A 20,642-nucleotide genomic window follows, 5' to 3' on the forward strand; every position below is an offset into this window, starting at 1 on the left:
CAGCTAATTCAACTATGGATTTCTACCAACTGAAATTCCAAGAGTCAGTTGTCATTCAGTCCATGAGGATAGATGTCTCAGGTGTTCAGTACATGCTGGAATCCCAAAGAAGTGCTTCTAATGCCAGTGAAGGTAAGGACTTGCTAGCAAGAACAAGCAGGCAAAGAGGAAGCCTCCCTTTTCTATACTCTTTATTTAGACTGCTTGAAGAAGGTGTTGCCCAGATTAAAGATGGATCTTTGTACTTATGCTTAGGCATAAATATTTGCAAACTCCTTTTAATAAGGCTTCTACCTTCTCCTCTAACACACCACCCAGAAGTAGTGGAAGAGAAAAGTTGTTAGGGTGTGGGGGAAGTAGAACTATTCAGCAATAATTCTTTGGCAGCAGTTCAGTTCCATAGCAAACTATGACTCAGCAGCTGCAGACCAGTCCTCTAGGCAGGCAGACAGCAGGCATGAACCAGCAGCTAAAGTCCAGTCTTTTTAGCAGGCAAAGACCAGGCATGAACTGGCAGTAATTCAATCCTGAAGAAGCCACCAGGCTCTAAGACCTGCCTGAGGTGAGGCTACTAAAACAGCAAGCTGCCTTCATGGGACCAAAATCTCTCCCACCTATGCCCAACAAGGCCATCCTCCCCTACATATACAGCTGGGGTCATGTGTCCCTCGCTATGTGCTCCTAGGCTGGTGGTTTAGACCCTGGGGAGCTCTGGCTGGTTGGTATTGTTGCTCTCCTCATGGGGCCACCAACCCTTTTGGCTCCTTCAGTCTTCTCTCTAACTTCTCCTTTGGGAACCCTTGATCAGATCAATGGTTAGCTGTGAGTATCTGCCTCTGGGTATATCAGACTCTGGAGGACCTCTAAGGAGACAGCCTTATCAGGCTGTTGTCAACATTCACTTCTTGTCATCCATAACAGCATCTATTTTTGGTAACTGCACATGGGATGAATACGCAGGTGGAATGGTCTGCATAGAACCTCTCCTTTAGTTTCTGTCCCACACTTTGTCTCCGTATTTGCTCTTTTGGGTATTTTGATGCTCCTTCTAAGTAAGACCTAGGCATCCACACTTGTTCTTCCTTCTTCATGAGCTTCATGTGGTCTGTCAATTGAATCTTTGTTGTTTCAAACTTTCGGCCTAATATTCGCTTATCAGTGAGTAAATACCATGTGTGTTCTTTTGTGATTGGGTTACCTCACTCAGGATGATATTTTCTAGTTCCATCCATTTACCTAAGAATTTCTCGAATTCATTATTTTTAATAGCTGAGTAATATTCCACTGTGTAAATGTTCCACATTTTTCTGTATCCATTCCTCTGTTGAAGGGCATCTGAGTTCTTCCAGGCTTCTGGCTATTATAAATAAGGCTGCTATGAACATAGGGGAGCATATGTCTTTGTTATATGTTGGAGCATTTTCTGGGTATATGCCCAGGAGTGGTATACTTGGGACCTCAGGTAGTGCTATGTCCAATTTTCTGAGGAACCACCAGACTGACTTCAAGAGTGGTTGTACCAGCTTGCAATCCCACCAACAATGGAGGAGTGTTCCTCTTTCTCCACATCCTCACCAGCATCTACTATCAGCTGAATTTTTGATCTTAGCCATTCTGACTGGTGTGAGGTGGTATCTCAGGGTTGTTTTGATGTGCATTTCCCTGATGACTAAGGATGTTGAGCATTTCTTAAGGTGCTTCTCGACTATTCGTGTTTCCTCAGTTGAGAATTCTGTTTAGCTCTGTACCCCATTTTTAATGAGGTTATTTTGTTGTCTGGTGTCTAATTTCTTGAGTTCTTTGTATATATTCTATATTAGCCCTCTATCAGATCTAGGATTGGTAATGATCTTTTCCCAATTGACTGGTTATCATTTGTCTTATTGACAGTTTCCTTTGCCTTAAAAAAGCTTTGCAATTTGATGAGGTCCCATTTGTTGATTCTTGATCTTAGAGCATAAGCCATTGGTGTTCGGTTCAGGAACTTTTCCCCTGTGCCTAGGTATTCGAGTGTCTTCCCCCAACTTCTCTTCTATTAGTTTCAGTGTATCTGGTTTTATGTGAAGGTCCTTTATCCACTTGGAGTTGAGCTTTGTACAAGGGGATAAGAATGGATTAATTTGCATTCTTCTACATGCTGACATCCAGTTGAGCCAGCACCATTTGTTGAAAATGCTGTCCTTTTTCCACTGGATGGTTTTAGCACCTTTGTCAAAGATCAAGTGACCATAGGTGTTTGCGTTCATTTCTAGGTCTTCAATTCTATTCCATTGATCTTCCTGTCTGTCTCTGTGCCAATACCATGCAGTTTTTATCACTACTGCTCTGTAGTACAGTTTGAGTTTAGGGATAGTGATTCCCCCAGAAGTTCTTTTACTGTTGAGAATAGTTCTCACTATCCTAGGTTTTTTGTTATTCCAAATTAATTTGTAAATTGCTCTTTCTATCTCTATGAAGAATTAATTTGGAATTTTAATGGGGATTGCATTGCATCTATAGATTGCTTTTGGCAAGATGGCCATTTTTACTAAATTAATCCTGCCGATCAAGGAGCATGGAAGATCTTTTCATCTTCTGAGATCTTCTTCTATTTCTTTCTTCAGAGATTTGAAGTTCCAGTTGTGGTGAGAGAGTCACTAGGCAAGAATTGCCTCTTTCCATCTACAGACCTATTACTGTCCAGAAAAGGACACAGTTACAGAATAGTCGACTGATTATATCTGCCTAGACAGAGTAATCAGCCCTTAATAATTCTGCAGCACTAAGGTCTGTCAGATGGTCCTGGGCCAGAAGGCTGAAGATCAGATGCTCCAAAGTTTTGTAGTATAGGGAGTTTCCAAGTGTTCAGCCATCTCTATAAATTGGCTAAGTTTTAGAAGCTATGCTTTGTGCTTCCCATAATTTTAGTTAACTCAGCCATTCTGGATGTCCGACAGGGTTGAAAACTTATAGTCTCATAGCAAATTCCTGGCTATTTCCCTTGAGAGAAAACATTTGAGTGGATGGTTTTCAGCTGACATTCATTCTAAAGCCAGGGATAAAGCCAGGTTCAGAACTAAGTGTTTTAGTTAGGAGAGATGACAGAGGTTCTGGTTAGTCAACAAAATGATGGACTGGGTATTAGGACTATCTTGTACCTCACTGGCACAGATTGGCATAATTATGCTCTATTGTATTTTGAGAGAAAAGTTTTATTTTAACAGGAAGGGTGATATGTAGGAGGAGCTAAGGTGGGAGGAGTACTGAGAGGGAAAGAAAGAGGAAGGAGAGGAGGAGAAGGAGGAGAGAAGATAGGTGATGAGAGAGAGAAAGAGGGGGAATATCAAGGCAGATGTTCACGTGTCTCCACCAGTCAAAGATAGTTGATATATCTAGGTTGGGTATTGGGTTACACTTCTGATTGAGCATTACCAAACTTATAAAGCCTTTGCTTAATATTTTTTAAAAGTGTATAAAAGCAAAAAGGAAAAGGGGGCATGAGATAGGGGTTTTCTAGTGGGAGGAGAATGGGGAAAAAGGATGGCATCTGAAATGTAAATAAAATATCCAATAAAAAATAAAAAAACCAAAAAATAATAAAAAAATAAAACAGCAAGCTGCCATAGGAGCCTCATGAGCAGTTCTTGGGTGAGTGTCTTTCAATGGTGATATTATCACAAGTTGAGCACAACAATGCTATATAAGTCAAAACAATAAAGATATGTGGTTAGGGAAGAAGACCATACCAAGATGGAGCAAACGAAGCCAATGCTCAGTGCTGGTCTCCCACTGTCTCATATACTCCCTCATGACAGGTATTTTCACATGTTTGCTATATCAAAACATCCTCTCACCTGTGTCTGCTTCAGTAAAGCATTCTTTCACATGTCAGCTTTAGCAAGGTATCCTTTCATCTGTGTGCCCCAGCAAAACATCATTTGACATAACTAATTTTCCAAAGAAACTAGAAGTTTCCACTTCATCTATGAACATTTAATTTTTGATAAAGAATCCAGAAATACACAATGGAAAAAAGAAAGCATCTTCAAAAAATAGGACTATTCTAACTACACATCTGCATGTAGAAGTCTAAAAATAGTTGCATATTTATCATCCTGCACAGAACTCAGATCCAAGTGGATTAAAGATCCCATTACACCAGACTCACTATACCTGATAGGAGAGAAAACACATTGTACCAGAAGACAATGTCCTAAAGAGAACACCAATCATGCAGGCACAAAGATTGCCAATTAAAAAGTGGGACCTTATGACTGTAAGACAAAGGACACCATCAATAGTACAAAATAGCAGCCTACAGAATGGAAAAAGATTTTTTTACCAACCCCATATCCATAGAGGGATAGTATCTGAAATATCTGAGGAACACAAAAAAACTACACATTAACAAACCAAACAAGCCAATTAAAAATGGGCAAAGAGCTAAACAAGGATTCTCAATAGATCAATCTCTAATGGTTAAGAAACATAAAGAAATGTTCAATGTCCTTAGACATAAGGGAAATACAAATCAAAACAATTCTGAGATTCCATCTTTCACCTGTCAGCATGGTTAAGATCAATAATACAGGTGACAATCCAAGCTGGAGAATATGTAGAGGAGAGGAAACACTCCTTTATTGCTGGTGAGAGTGTAAAGTTGCACAGCTATGATGGAAATCAATACGGAATTTTCTCAGAAAATTGGGACTCAATCTACCACAAGACCCAGCTATACCACTCTTGGGCATATACCCAAAAGACACTCCATTCTACCACAAGGATAGTTGTTCAACTGTGTTCACAGCAGCTTTTTTTTTTTATAATAGTTAGAAACTGAAAATAATATAAATGTCCCTCCACAAATAAATAGATGAAGAAAATATGGGGTTCCCAATGGAGGAGTGAGAGAGGAGACTGAAGGAGCTGAAAGGGTTTGCAGCCCCAGGAGGAGAGAAATAATACCAACCAACCAGAGCTCCCAGGGTCTAAACCACCAGCCTGGGAGCACTTAGAGAGGGACCCATGGCTCCAACTGTATATGTAAGGGAGGATGGCCTTATTGGGCATAGGTGGGAGAGGAGATCTTTGGTCCCATGAAGGCTGGATGCCAAGTATGGGGGAATTCAAGGGTGGTGATGTGGGAGTGGGGGAGGTGGGTGGGAGCATATCTTTATAAAAGCAGGAGGAGGGGGGATGGGATAAGGGTTCCTGGGTGGGGGGGAAAGGGGGATTACATCTGAAATGTAAATAAAATATCCAATAAAAAAAGAAAATGTGGTTTATTTACACAAGGATGTATTACTAAGCTTTTTAAAAAATAAGTATCAGTTGTGTGGTGGTGGTTCTTAACTCTAATCCCAGCACTTGGGAAGCAATTTCTAGTCCTGCCTGGTCTACACAATGAGTTCCAGAGCAGCCAATGCTACATACAAACGAAAAAAAACTCTGTCTAAAATAAATGAATGAGTGAAAAAGAAAAAGTAAAAAGAATGAATGAAAGTAAGAAAGAAAGAAAAAAAAATATGACATCATGAAATTTGCAGACAAATGGATAGAACAGTCATCCTAAATGAGGCAACCCAGAGCCAGAAAGACAAAAATAATATGTACTCACTTATAAGTGTATATTAGCTGTTAAGTATAATCACACTACAACACACATTTCCACAGGGTCTGATAAGGAGGGCTCTGCCAAGGGGCATGATCTCCCTGGAAAGGGAAAATAGAATAGACTTTTGGCTGGGTTGGCTGCAGGTGGACATGGGAACATGGGGGATCAGGTGGGGAGGGAGAGAGCAGTGGCAGGAGTCAACTAGAATAAGGAGGCATTTAGTAAGCAATGTGGAAACCTAGAGCAGTGGAGACTTCCTGGAACCTGCTGGTGACCTAGCAGGACTTCTAGTAATGGATGATATGGATCCTAAATAAACAATCTTCAATAATCTGGAAAGGTTTCCAGTGCTGTGGCTGGGACATCGAAACATCCACGAAACCTGTTGACTCATACCTTTAGTACCTGCAGGATATGCAGGGGCAATGGTGGTACAGAGCATGTGGAAGTGGCCAACCAATGACTGGTGTAACATGGAGCCATGAGAGGAAGCCCATGACCAACACTAACTGAATGACCAAGAACCAGAAGCTGGATGGCTCAGAGACTAGGATTTGTGCCTAGACCAATCATCATCACAGATATTTCCTCCAGCAGCTGATGGGAGCAGATATAGAGACACATTCAAACATTAGACAGGAGGTACCCCATGGAAGATGGGTAGGACGGACTGTAGGAGCCAGAAAGGTTGTGGACACCAGAACATAGCCCACAGAATCAGCTATAAAGAGCACATAAGGCCTCACAGAGACTGTTCTGGCAGCCATGAAACCTGCATGGGTCTGAGCTGTGCCCTCTGCAAACATAGTGTGGTTATTTAGCCTGTGATTTTTGTGGGCCTCCTAATACTGAGAGTGGGTGTCTCTGACTCTTCTGTCTACTTTTAGAACCCATTTCCTCCTACTGAGTTGCCTTGTCCAGCCTCGAGGGTTTGTTCCTGGTCTTATTGCATCTTGCTATGTATGTTCAGAGATATCACTTGGATGCCTCCTTTCTGAAAGGAAATGGAGGAGCAGTGGATCTGGGAGAGAGGAGAAGTGGGGTGCATTGGGAGGAGTGGGGAGAGGGGAGGCTGTGATCAGGATGTGTTAAATAAGTAAAGAGAAAATAAATAAAAAGGGAAAAAAGGAGGGTGTCTGTGGGGAAGAAATCTCGCTGGTGGGGGGAAGAGGGAGTCCGGCAGCCGAGTCCCAAGTAGGTCTGGCATTAGGGTCCCGGGCGGGCTTCCCATGCCGCCAGCAGAGGGTCCCACATTGGTACAGCCTCCACGGGCTGGAGGTGGGCGGCTCAAGTTTCCAAAGGCTGGGAACCTGGCTGTGGCAGATCAGGTGACATATGGAGTCCGGTTTTCCAAAGCTTTTATTGTTCATGGCATGGTAATGGATGTAGGTGGTATGCCCTTCCCCCGCCAAAGGCCAGGGGAGCCTAATTTTATAGGGAGGGGGAAAGGGGCGGAAATAACTTAATTAGCAACGCCCCTGGCCTTTAGATAACTCATTAATATTTAAACCTCTGGAGGTGGAGACCTCTACCTGTGCTACCTGAAGTTTGCAGGTTAAATAGAGTTACCTTCTCCAAGGCCCAACAGGTGTCTTCCCATTTCAAATGATTTAATTAACAACAACAACAAATCCCTTGGTGGGCAATGGTTGTACTTGCCTTTAATACCAGTACTGAGGGAGAGAGAGAGGCAGAAGCAGGTAGATCTCTGTATTTGAGGCCAGCCTGCTCTACAGAGATAGTTTCCTGATAGCTGGGGTGATACAAAGTAACCTTGTCTCTTAGAAAATGGAGAAAGAGAAGGAGGAGAGGAAGGAAAGAAGGAAGGAAGGAAGGAAGGAAGGAAGGAAGGACAACAAAAAGTCATCATTGGTGTACTTAACCACATTCTTTCTTTAAAAACAAACAAACCAATTAAAAAATAATTTGTTTGATATGTTCTACATGGCTCAACAAGTATCTTGGGTTGCATCTTCAATACACTCTCATCAGAGTTTACTTCAATCATTAGATGACAGCCTTGGGTTCATGTATGTGCCACAACCAGCCACACAATTGAGATGTAGCAGAGTCTTCCCAAAATGAGGGAGACAATGTGAAAGCAACTTCAGTATATTTTATTTCAAGTGGCTATCCACACAACTTTCTTAGCTTTACAAATATAAACCATGTTAATTATACAGATAGGAAAGATACACATTTCCCAGTTCCAAATATGACTTTATAATCACTATACTGGAGTATTTCCCTTATATATCCATCTTGCCTAAATTCACTCTCATGACTGTCAACAAGTCAACAAGCAACCTAAAACCATATGTTGTGTATATCCTTACAAGATACCTGTGCCTTGCCTTTCATCTCCCACTGTCCACCAAGGTTTTTGATATTTGCATACAGCTAGTAAGATCTCTGACAGTTACACATAATGTTTTCTTATAGATATATCGATTGCAGCACTGATCACAGCGGTCAGTACCAAAGAAGACCCTGCCTGGCTCCCTAATGGTTTTCAGTAAATTCATAAGATCATCACAGCATTGTTGCATCCTTTGCATGTGGGGAGTACCGCTGTAGTCATAGCTGTCCTGAGGGACAGGGTACAGCTCCAGCCTAAGGTGTATCAATCTGGCAGTGTGGTGTAGTAGATCCTTCATGGCAGGCATAGAGATTTGGTTCCCATAGAAACTGAACTTGGTGAGCCGGGAGCACCTGCTCAGGGCAGGTAGGATGACATAGAGCTGGCTCTCCTCAAGGTGACAGTCCTCCAAGTCCAAGGCCACCAGGGTGGGTCCAGCTTTTACTAACAGAACTCGGAGGGGTTCAGGACTTAAACCAGTCAATCTGACATTTTCCAAATTCAGGTGTTGCAATTGACTGACACATGGGAACTCAGAAAGATGGTTCCATTCTGATACTGAGAGAGTACAGTGAGTCACTGCCAAGTCATCCAAGGAGGTCTTCACAGACCTAATGAGAAAAAAAGCAAACAGTTCTTGGAATTGATGGCTAGTATAGGAGGATGGCCAAGAATAATATAGGAGGACCATGTGGGCCAAAATCTTTGTAACTCTGACAGATCAGTACCCATGATGCTACACAAGAGTCTACATAATAAAATCTGTACTAAGGTCTGCCGCCATCCTCAACTGCACATACTTCACTCATTGTCAAGCAAGACCCAAGTCATGCTGAAGACCCCCATACTCGGGAGACCCTTCCTCAAGCCTCCGGAATCGCGACCACCCAAAGATCACAAGAAACCATACCTGGATGCAATCAGCAGAGGTTTATTAGGGAAAGAGCTGGCAGCCAGCGGTCTGACCAGGTACTCGCGCTGGAGTCAAGGTCCGACCCCCTCGGCCAGTCCTTGGAGGGTTTTAAAGGGAAAAACCACAAACCAGGGGAGTGGGATGGGGTTGTTAAAGATACAAAACATGAAAACAGTGGAACAATTCAGAGGTATTCACTCTAAATGATTAGTGTCATGTGGAAATCGCCCTGCATTCTTCTCAAAAATGTGGTTTTTACCATACCATTGTGCCCTATCCGGCCATTTCAGATTGCTATCTTTACTTTTTCCGGCTATAGGGCTAGGGCCCCACCTAGGTGGTAGCATCTTTATCTGTAATCAGGAATGCCTTCCTGCCTTGGGCGAGGCTTGAGGAATGTAATCCAGCAAGTGTCCTTCACTTGGAATGTGAAGGCCTGAAATCTTATTTTCAGTTCTGTAAGGCAAAAAATCTACACATATTTCATAAAATGGCCTTTATAATTTTTCACTCTACATTCCTCACTTTTTCCGATTTGGCTATGTTTTTAATCATAAAAACTCAATTATTAATAAGTCTATTCTCACCCCACTTTTTCCGATTAGGATCTTTAGAAAAGTTTAAACTCCAGTGTCATAATAATTACCATTTTCTTGACCCAAAGTCTTATATTGGTGGCGCAACACAAAAAGCTGAACAGCATTTATCCTTTCTCTAACAAAAGTTACTAATCTATTTTAAATGTAGGGGCCTATGGTTAAGAGCAAAAGTAAAATCACAAGGGGTCCAGCAAGGGAGGATTGAACCAACTCTCGAATCAAAGTTGCGGTGCATCTCTATCTTGTCTCTGGTCTAACTTTTTTTCTGAATTTACTCTCTGGTCACTCTTGAATGGTCTACATAATAGTAACATTTTTTCTTAGAGCAGCACACAGACTTTCTCCTTTAAGAAACAGCAAGTCTAGTAACAACTTAACTTTGTTACTGACTGTTCTAGGGCTCTCAAATCCACATCAGTGGCAGCCCTCAGCTGATGAAAGTAATGAGGTGTCTGTATCAATGTAGTTACACCTGTCTCTATACCTATGGCCACTCCTAGTCACAATGTAACAGCTAGAGTCAAGGAAAATAGGCTGTCTGCAGAATCATCTAGGGTGTATCTCAAACTCAGTTCAAGAGTACCTGCAGGATCTAGCTGGACAAGTACACAATAATCTTTGTTTTCATCAAAGATAGCAGTGGAAACACATGGTGTTAACCCGGAGCTGTAAGTCTACCATTTATCAATTTTAGGCACTAGGTATCTGTTAGCAGGGGTTCTTGGGCTCTATTCTATTGACTAGGGGTTTCAAAACATTTCCTTTTCTTTGTAGCACACTTTCAAAGTTGTCTTCTGACTTTTCCACATTTTGTGGCACATAGCTGTCTACATATACATAAAATCACATATATAATAAAGAGAAATTGCAAAAGGAACAAATCTATATAACTCTAGATTCACATTTCAACTTCAATCTTGTAATCACAAGCTGTCATTTAACCTTGGGTGTACACACACTAAGTCCCACCCTCCAAGGCAGCATTTTCCCTGTGCCTCTGGGGTGGTCTCAGGAGTCAAGGCCTGCTGCTTCTTTAGCTTTGTAGAATAACAGAAGACCTGGAGCCAAAGAGTAGGGGGTTGTTCAGGCATCTGGATCTTCTCCAGTTGACATCAGTCACAGGTGGTGATGGTGAACTTCAAGGAGGTCGGATGGTCCACAGCACCAGGAACAGTCTTTTAGTAGCCTGAAAAATCATTTCTCACACAAAATGGGCATTCTGGGTATGGAGCAAGAACAAGGGACACTCTAGCCAGCGCCAGTTCCCAAGGGTAGTTTAATTTTAGGGTCCTGTATATTCTCTCTACCTGTCCTGAGCTTCGGAGACAATATAAACAGTGGATCTTCAATTCCTGACTTACCTTAAAACTGCTCTCTGATCTAATTACCTAGGACACTTGAAACCTCGGGAAGGTCCCTATTCTAGGCTGTTTTCTCCTAGGTATTTCTTATCTACTCTAAGTCCTATTATTTCTCTGGCTTAGAACCTAAGGTCCCTTATACGCTTTAAGTCTCTTAGCTGCTTGGTTGCACTCATATCTTAAGAGTCCATCTGTGTATTATTTAGCCTGGTAAATCCTTTGCTTTCTGGGGAGTATAGTTCTCCCTTCTTGTGTGCACCATTGTCTCTTTTAGGCCCCAAACCTGGGAGGGCTCCTGTATCAAGCCACTTGATCTGTCCGGTTGTTGCCTCAGGCTGGAGTCTCCTCCCTTTTTGGTATCCTGGGCAACAAATATTTACAGCTTCCGGTTTCATCAGGGTTTCCTCTCTTGGCATATAGCCTTGCAGGCATGGACTGTGGCAAAAGCATACCTGTTGTCCATGCAGATGTTGGCTTTCTTGTCAGCCCCAAGTTCCAAGGTTGTTCTCTGCACCGATGACCTCAGGGGTGGGGAGTCAGTCCAGATGGCATGTGTCCACCACAGTAGCGCTGGCTTGTCTCTGACCAGCATGGAGAAAACTGCTCCCGTCTGTAAAGCACGTTACCTCGGCTCCCGGCTGGAGTCAGTAGGAGGAGCCTTTCCTCTACCCGTGAGTTCTTGTCAGTTAGTTGCAGCCTGTCTGGATCCCAATCCTGGGGAGTAAGTCTCAACCCGACAGAGGGTAGGAACAGTCTAGGATGACCATAAATGAATGGGATACCCAGCCCATCTCTTAGTCCACCATTTTCGGGTAGTCCATAAATATATTTTGGCCCATTGGCCTGGAGGAGGACCCTGTCTATCTTAATCACTGTCTTCACACAGAGCTAATATCTTCACCATCTGGGATGTTTTTCAAGGCCTGGGATTTCTTGGCCCTGGCTTCTATTTGTTAGGCCCCTCTTGGACCCTGAAGCTGGCTCCTTTACTTGCGATGCACACACTGGTCTTTTTCAAAGAGTTTTATCTCTCTTTGATTGGAATCCCTTTTTTCTGCTTTCTGTAAATTCTTTCCTGTCACCTTTCTCTTTCTTCACCTCTCTCTAGTCTCCTCTATTCTTCTCTATTCCTGTGGACTCACAGCAACTGATCTCTATTCTTCTTCTCTACTCTTTTCTTCTAGACTTACACTAAACCTTCTCTATTCCTTTCTTTTAAATCTTCTCTCACTTGCTATTACCATCAATCATTTTAATATGTAGTATACTTCCTAAATCTTTCAATGACTTATCTTGTAGTCTCTGTAGCCTCTGGAGCCTTGTCTACACTGACAGAATGTCTCTATGAGCTAGTCTAGAAAGGCTGTGGGTAACTTATCTGATCTCTGCTTAACCTCATGTGTCCTGATCAAACTTAGTGGGGTCTCATATAATCTTCTCTCTCAAGACCTATCAGCGGAATCTGGCGTGGGCCTCTGGGTGTCCCTTACCTTCTGTCACATGGAGGTCTCAGTCAAATCTGCTCCAAATTGACCTGCTGCTGACCACGGCCTGATCAATTGACGGGGTCCCCAATCTGAAGACCAGAACCTGCAAAGGTCTTGTGAAAGCAAGGCTTTTACCTTATTTATTGCTTTGAACTCTGTGTAGACTGATGCATTTGTGAGGCTGCATGACTGCTGTTCACATCACACTAGAAACCACAACCTAATTCAGTCTGTAAACCTTGTCCACAGGTGTAATGTGAGCTCACCTCTGAAGCTCTAAGAAAGAAATCAAATCAGAACAAATAGCTTTATCTATAGCATTTCACAGTAAGGACTATTACGATGTTGAAGGTTCATACAGTTATTAACAATTTTTAAAAGGCAACTTGAGTTACATTTGACACTTATTCGAATTTAACTTTTAACAAAATAGAAACTTTGGTCATAGTTCTATAAAAACCTTTTAAAGAGTTATTTCTGATTACAACAAGAACAATAAAGTAAACATTTTTATGTCTAACGTAAGAGCACAAGTCTTCACCACTTCTTTAATTTTATCTTGTCAGAACTCTCATCTTTGAACCAAATCTTAATGAAAATCTCATACAAATAATGAAATTGTCTCAAACAGTAATGGCTAAAAAATTTATCAAAACTGAAGGATATATATATATATATATTCCTGACTCATATATATATATTCCTGACTCATATATATATATTTCTGACTCAGGGCAGCCTATAACTTTTAAGCTGTAATTTTAGAAAAAAGCACTCCTTTACTTATAAAACTGGGAAAAATCATTATCAACTTCCTTATTACAGAAGCTAAAAAACTGCTGGCCCCCTTTTTTTTCTACTTTCTGCTGGTGTCCTTCTCCTAGCCACAGAGCAGGGCGAATTATCAGTTTTTCTTGTGTAAATCAAGACTGCCTCACAAGTAAGTTTTAAACTAAATTAAGTAAGCAGTTTTAACCAGTTCTTGTCTCTCTTTTTTTTAAAAAAAAAAAAAATAATTAACTCTCAGGTGAACAATCTTGCTGCGGCTGTTTGTCTAGCTGTCCTGGCTCCACTGCCAGGTTTTTTTCTTTTTTCTTTTATCACCTGGGTTCTCATCTATCTTCATAGGCGGCAGGTGGAAAACCGCCATTTGTTGCACTAGTGACCTCAAGGTACCCAGTACAGCCAGGAATACCAAACTAGGTAGCTGTTGCACGCTGTTGCTGTGCTGGGGAACCACGAGTTGTAGCCCGCCAAGTGCGGGCTGGGTGAGGGCACCCTCCATGTGCTGTTACCTGAAGCATACCCTACATGCGGTAGGCAGGCTGTAGGAGCACAAACCGAGGTAGCTGCCCCTTATTAAAGAACCTGCCCGCCTTTCTGCAGTTGTATTCTTGTACCGGCGGCTTCATTTCTCTCTCTGCCGGCAATCATGTTACCTATTTTTAACTCAAGATGTTTAACACAGTAGATTAACAGCTAACACACAGATGATTTGCCAAGAAAAGACACACACATATAAAAAAACAACACAAATAACTCACCCCTCTCACGTGTAGTACATAAAACACAGATAGCTCACCCCTGCCACGGGTGGCACAAATAACACTTAACTACATTTGGTCACGACCCCAGATGGAGAAGGATTCCACGTCTTCTCCCAAGTAGGAGCGCTCAGTCTCTTGAAACCTGACAGTCAGATCCCCTGACCTTCTGGAAGTCCTCTCGCCTTCCAAGTAAGACTCCAATAACCAGACAACGCGGTCAGTCTTCAGAGATTCAGATTTAACAGATTCAGACAACTTGGTCAGCCTATGCTGGACCAAGTCTAACAGATTTCTAACATACCAGCAATGAACAACCCAAAAATAGACACACTGCCATGAGAGCACAACTACCACGGTGGCCATTTCTGACCTTTTCTCTCTAGTTTTCATTGTTAACACACAAAAAGACTAACAAAAAAACCCGTCTCAATCGCCAGTGCCAGCCAAGAGGGATTCCACGTCCTCTCCGGCACCTAGATGCAAACCTGTGCCAGCCTAGAGGGATTCCACGTCCTCCCCGGCACCTAGATGCAAACCTGTGCCAGCCTAGAGGGATTCCACGTCCTCCCCGGCACCTAGATGAACCCCCAAACGTCTCTGGGGGTGCAGCAGCTAGTGACTCTCCAGCACGTCTGCTAATCACTCATTTGTCTCCTCTCGAAACAAAAATGGTTTACTGCCCCTCACGAGACAGAAACAGCTGCTAGTCCAAACCGAAGTGCACTTTTCAGAAACCAAATAATTCAGACAGACGGGCACAAACAACTTAGAAACCAAATAACTTAAACAAACCTAGACAAAACAGCACACGATTTAGGCAACCCTAGCACACGAGAAATCAGACGATTTAGGCAAACCCGCACATGAAAAACCAGAAATCAGTACATGAAAAACCAGGCAATTTATACAAAAGGTCACACAACAACCAGACAGAAAAAACCGCGGTGTCCCTTTACCTCCCAGCGTGGTTCTTGGATTAAGGTGGTCGCATATCCAGGACGAGCCCCCAAATGAAGACTCCCATACTCGGGAGACCCTTCCTCAAGCCTCCGGAATCGCGACCACCCAAAGATCACAAGAAACCATACCTGGATGCAATCAGCAGAGGTTTATTAGGGAAAGAGCTGGCAGCCAGCGGTCTGACCAGGTACTCGCGCTGGAGTCAAGGTCCGACCCCCTCGGCCAGTCCTTGGAGGGTTTTAAAGGGAAAAACCACAAACCAGGGGAGTGGGATGGGGTTGTTAAAGATACAAAACATGAAAACAGTGGAACAATTCAGAGGTATTCACTCTAAATGATTAGTGTCATGTGGAAATCGCCCTGCATTCTTCTCAAAAATGTGGTTTTTACCATACCATTGTGCCCTATCCGGCCATTTCAGATTGCTATCTTTACTTTTTCCGGCTATAGGGCTAGGGCCCCACCTAGGTGGTAGCATCTTTATCTGTAATCAGGAATGCCTTCCTGCCTTGGGCGAGGCTTGAGGAATGTAATCCAGCAAGTGTCCTTCACCTGGAATGTGAAGGCCTGAAATCTTATTTTCAGTTCTGTAAGGCAAAAAATCTACACATATTTCATAAAATGGCCTTTATAATTTTTCACTCTACAATGCCTAAAGAAGCAAGGAGCACACAGAAAGGACTGGCAAAAGCCGTGCAGCACGCATTGACCAACCACACCCTCAGCAATCCTGTATTTGTCCAGTGTTTCATGCCTTTGTACCTCCCCAACCTCACTACTACACACTCCCAACTACCCATCACCTATCCAGACTAAAAGACACCAAAGCTGGGTGTGGGAACTAGTCAGATTAGTGCACATCTTTAATCCCAGCACTTGGAAGAGGCAAGTAGATATCTGTGAATTTGAGGCCAGCCTAGTCTACACAGTAAGTTCCAAGAAAGACAGAGCAACAAAGTGAGAACCTATCTTGAAAAAAAAAGCTAAGTATTACAACTGTAATATTGACACCAGGAAGCTGAGACAAAAGAAACAAGGTGTTCAAGGTGATTCTGGGCCACATAGTAAGAAGTCATTTTTAAAAAAGCCCATTCCTGCTGGGTGGTGGTGATGCATGCCTTTGATCACAACATTCAGGAGGCAGAGGCAAGCAGAGTTCCTAGTTAGAGGCCATAATATATACAGAGGTTTACAGAAGGATTTCCAGGACATCCAGGGCTACACAAAGAAATCTTGTTAGGGCTGGAGAGATGGCTCAGCGATCAAGAGCACTGGCTGTTCTTCCAGAGGTCTTGAGTTCAATTCCCAGCAACCACATGTTAGCTCACAACCATCTGTAATGGGATCCAATACCATCTTTTGGTGTGTCTGAAGACAGCTAGCTACAGTATCATATAAAATAATTAAATAAATAATTTTTTGAAAAAAAAAAGAAACCTTGTTGAAAACACACAGATAGAGAAACATAAACACAAACAAAAATACAAAACAAATGCAAAGAACTAATCAAACAACAACAAACCCAGCCTATTCCAGGGTAAGACTCCTTAGCAGATAAAAGAGCCTGTCCCCAAAGGGGCTGACAGTCTATATTTTATCACTGGGATCTATATGATAGAAGGAAGAGAACTGACTCCTGCAAATTGTCCTTTGACTTCCACAAGAGCTGAAGCTCTCCATCCCCATTTTCCTGAAACACGCAAAATAAATTGCTTAGAATATAGTGATAAAGGTTGCAGCTGCTTCTAATCCCAGCACTGGAAATGGAGACAAAGATAAAGAGACCACTGTCACTGTGATCTGAGGAAGGTAGGGGGCAAAGTTTAGTAGATCTCTGTGAAACTGACACCAGCCTGGTCTATAGGACAACTTGGGTTACATAGAGAAACCCTATTTCAAAAAACAAACAAACAAACAAAATAATATAAAACAAAGTTAGGTGCTAGAGCCTGACTGGAGTAGTTAAGAGCATTTGCTGTTCTTGGAAAGGATGTGGGTTCAGTTCCCAGTACCAACATGGTAGCTCACCTGAAACAGTACCTGGGGATCAAATCCATAATGACTTCTGATCTCTACTGGCAAATAATATGCAAACCTACACTCAGACTCACACATATACACATAAAATATCAAAACATCTGTAAAGCAAATTTTCCCTATTTCTTCAAAAAGGGCAAACTTTAATTTATGCTCAGAAACTTCAGATATTACCATCATGAATAAGCCTGCACTAAATCTAGTCATGAGGAAAATGAAAACATATAGGCCAGTCAGAATCAAGAGAGGCAAAATGATTCACACTTCAGCTTGGTGCCAAGGAAAATGCCTGTTAAGAGCTCTTAGAAGTGTTTCTCCATTTCTACAGGATAATTTTTTTTTTTTTTAAATAGCACCATTACATTTACAGAAAAATTTCAGTATTTCCTATATGAGAAATTGTAGGCAAACTGATGTGACTATTCACATGCCTGCTGAATAGAGGACAGATGGGAACCTAATACAATTAGTTGTAACAATGCCCTCTTCACTTGCCTCTTTCCCTCTTAGTTGAAACACACTAGCTAAGGAAAAAACAGAAGCCACTCACTAGATCTCATTGATTTCTAATGGGCTTCTCAGCATGCATCCCTTTGAAGATCACCAAGCCCAGGTTAGACCTGCATCTTTCCATTAGTGATTATGTGAGACTTCTCTCCAGGCCAGAGCAGACATGAAAATGACACCCTGATATGCTAATGCCTTGGTAGTGTCAACCTACAGTGGCTGCAGGGACTCAAGTACCCACTAATGTAAAGGAATAGGCTTGGCTTTGCTCTGCAGAGCATGTCTTTACCCAAGCAGCTGGTCCAGGTGTCCCTCAAGGAAGCAGACAGCATCGAGATGCAGCTTCTGCAGTCTCTCCAGCTTAAGGAGCTGCAAGGTAAACCTGGTGATGATACGCCTCCTCTTCTCTGGGGAGACAAAGTTCTCTTCACGGATGTTGGAGAGAGCAAGTTTACACAGGTTCCTCATTTGGCGCAGGTAAGGAGCCAAGTTAAGCAAAAAGGATGGACTGCAGGAAGAATGCAGGCCCAGTGTTTCTACGTGCTCCAGGCTCACCTTTTGTGAGAGCCTCCTGTAGTTTTGATGGGATGGTGACCAAATCTGAAGCTTATTACAGTACAGCTGTAACAACCCTTTCCTCCTATCACTCCACTGAACAAGGTAGGAGAACAGCCTACTCTGGCCTCTATCTTTGAGATACAAGTCCACTGCTACTTTCAAGGGATGTGTTACTACTGTCTTAGAACAGCAAGGATCTGCTTGAGTGGTCTTGGGTAACCAGTCATCCATGGACCCAGGCCACACATCCAAATAGTGTTGTCCCACAGACCGTAAATCCAGCACTCTTAGTTTGTACTTCCTGTGGGTAAAACAGAAAAACAAGTTTCAGCAGGTAGGCAAGGGGGCAATATCTAAAGAGTGTGTGAGTGTGTGTAAGATTTATTTATTTGCCGGGCGGTGGTGGCGCATGCCTTTAATCCCAGCACTTGGGAGGCAGAGGCAGGCAGATTTCTGAGTTCGAGGCCAGCCTGGTCTACCGAGTGAGTTCCAGGACAGCCAAAGGCTATACAGAGAAACCCTGTCTCGAAAAACAAAACAAAACAAAACAAAAAAAAAAAAAAAAAAAAAAAAAGGATTTATTTATTTATTATGTAGTGTTTTGCCTGCACATATGCATGAAAACCAGAAGAGGGCACCAGATCCCACTACTGATGGTTGTGAGCCACCTTGTGGTGGCTGGAAATTGAACTCAGGACCCTTGGAAAAGCAGCCAGTGCTTTCAACCTCTAAACTATCTCTCCAACTCCCTGAAGTGTGTCTTTATTCTATCCCTGAAGTTGGCCTTCCATTCTGTGTCTCACTTTTTTCCATGGACTTTGGCATGTCCCTATTCCATTTCTAGTACCTTCGGAAAGCAGCGGAAGGCCTTCAGCCACTGCTGTATCCAACATGTGTCCCACACACTCCACAGCCCTTTCCAAGATGGCACAGCAATGGCCAAATCGTCCGTGGTTCTCCAAGTTGATGGCATCAGAATCCTCCACCCCATCCTTGCACCCTTCCACACCTGACTCCCTTCATCTCTGCTCTAGACTTTCTGGGCTACCCTCTGAGTGTATCTAAGTCTTCCTCACCTGGGGCGAACCTTCTGGATAAGCAGCTTATCAATCTCCTCTAAGACAACTTGTAATTGAGTCTCCAAGTAGGGTGTCCTCTTCCTCAGAACTCCAAGCGGAAGGCGGGGGAAAGGCCAGGAAGACACTATTGACCTCAGGACCTTACAATGATTACCATCATAGGCTTGTTTCAACAGTTGTGGTAAGAATAGTATGGGTAAGTCCTCCAAAGCAATGATGGCCAAGGCCTCATTCCTCAGAAGGTTCTGTCCTGCCAGCTCCTGGAGAGTGAGTAGGGGCTTGCTGCTCATCTTGGTGGTTCTTCAGGGGTAAAAATCCTGGAGAAGCATCTAAAAAAGAACATCTATTTTTATGTTAGGACTTAGACAACCCTTCTCACCCATCACAGGGCCACAGTCACTGCTCAGTCCACTCTGGGTTCCATTGAGCTTAAACCCAAAGCACACACTGCTGGTTGCAGTAGCTGTCTTCTCTCAAGCATCATTGGGCGCAGCCCACTTTATCCTCATCCTTGTCAGTTCAAAGGGAGTCCTGAGGATCCTGGAAGCTCACTTAAACTCTCTTAACCTCCACTCAAGACCCTGCATGGCTGAGAGTGCACAGGCTTGTGTTCCCAACACTTGAAAGACAGGAGGTCTAGAGCTAGGACAATGGCTCAGCAATTAAGAGCACTTGTTGCTCTTATAGAGTACCTGGATTTGATTCTCAGCTTTTGCCTGTCAATTCACAACTGCCTGTAACTCCAGGTCCAGGAAATCTGATATATATGAAGGCAAACTCTCATATACATATGAAATAAATTAAAAGCAGTCATGGTGCTGTACATCTTTAATCCTAGGAGGCAGAGATATGTGAATCTCTGAGTTTGAGGCTAACATGGTCTCCATAGGGAATTCCATGACAGCTAGAGCTACAGAGAAACCCTGTCTCAAAAGAAAGATAGGAGAATCAAGAGATCAAGGTCAGCCTCAACTACTTTGCAAACTGGACATCAGCCTGGGCTACATGAAACTTCAACAAGATATCTTTACCCTAACTTTCTGCCTCTCCAACCAGTCATGAAAATACTAAGTGTACACAAACTAAATATTTTGTTCAATTTATCTGACATGGAGGCTCTAATGTTTCTTGCAGAACCAACTGGCTCTCTCATGTGTGCAAAGCAGTAGCAAATATTTGAATCCACACAGTTTCAAGTGCACTGATGATGCAGACATTTGGTGTCTTGCTCAGGCATCTTGTGGTTAGTTGGCAACGATGAAGAAGGGAAATCAGCAGAACAGTATTTTCAAACACAGAACACAGAACTATAAGACGCCAAAATCAAGAGGCTTGTTTGTTTTAATTAAGATGGGCATTTTTGTTTTGCTTTTGTCTCTTGTGTAATCCTGGGTGTCCTGAAACTCACTCTGGAGGCTGGACTCAAACTGCCTCTTCCTCTTGAGTGCTGGGATTAACTGCCTTTGTCCCCACAACCATCTAAATTAAGTGTTTTAAATACTTCTTTTTATGTCCATGGGCATTTTACCAGTGTGTATATCTATATATAATGTTGTATATGTTTCCCAGCCTTATGTATGTTTATATGTATGTATATACTTACTTATCAGGCTGAGTCATTTTTAAGATTTATTTATTTATT

The 20,642-nt window shown here is 42.7% G+C and overlaps 1 protein-coding gene across 1 annotated transcript; it reads right to left on the reverse strand.

The window, feature by feature from the left end:
• Positions 1 to 7,993: 7,993 nt before the first annotated feature.
• Positions 7,994 to 19,290, reverse strand: LOC117708331 (PRAME family member 20-like). The gene is given in 4 exon segments (XM_076933503.1): positions 7,994 to 8,022; positions 8,025 to 8,563; positions 17,653 to 18,222; positions 18,998 to 19,290. Coding segments are annotated over 4 exon segments (1,431 nt in total).
• Between the last annotated feature and the right edge of the window lie 1,352 nt (positions 19,291 to 20,642).

Source organism: Arvicanthis niloticus, chromosome 5 (genome assembly GCF_011762505.2).
Source record: "Arvicanthis niloticus isolate mArvNil1 chromosome 5, mArvNil1.pat.X, whole genome shotgun sequence".
Lineage (NCBI taxonomy): Eukaryota > Metazoa > Chordata > Mammalia > Rodentia > Muridae > Arvicanthis > Arvicanthis niloticus.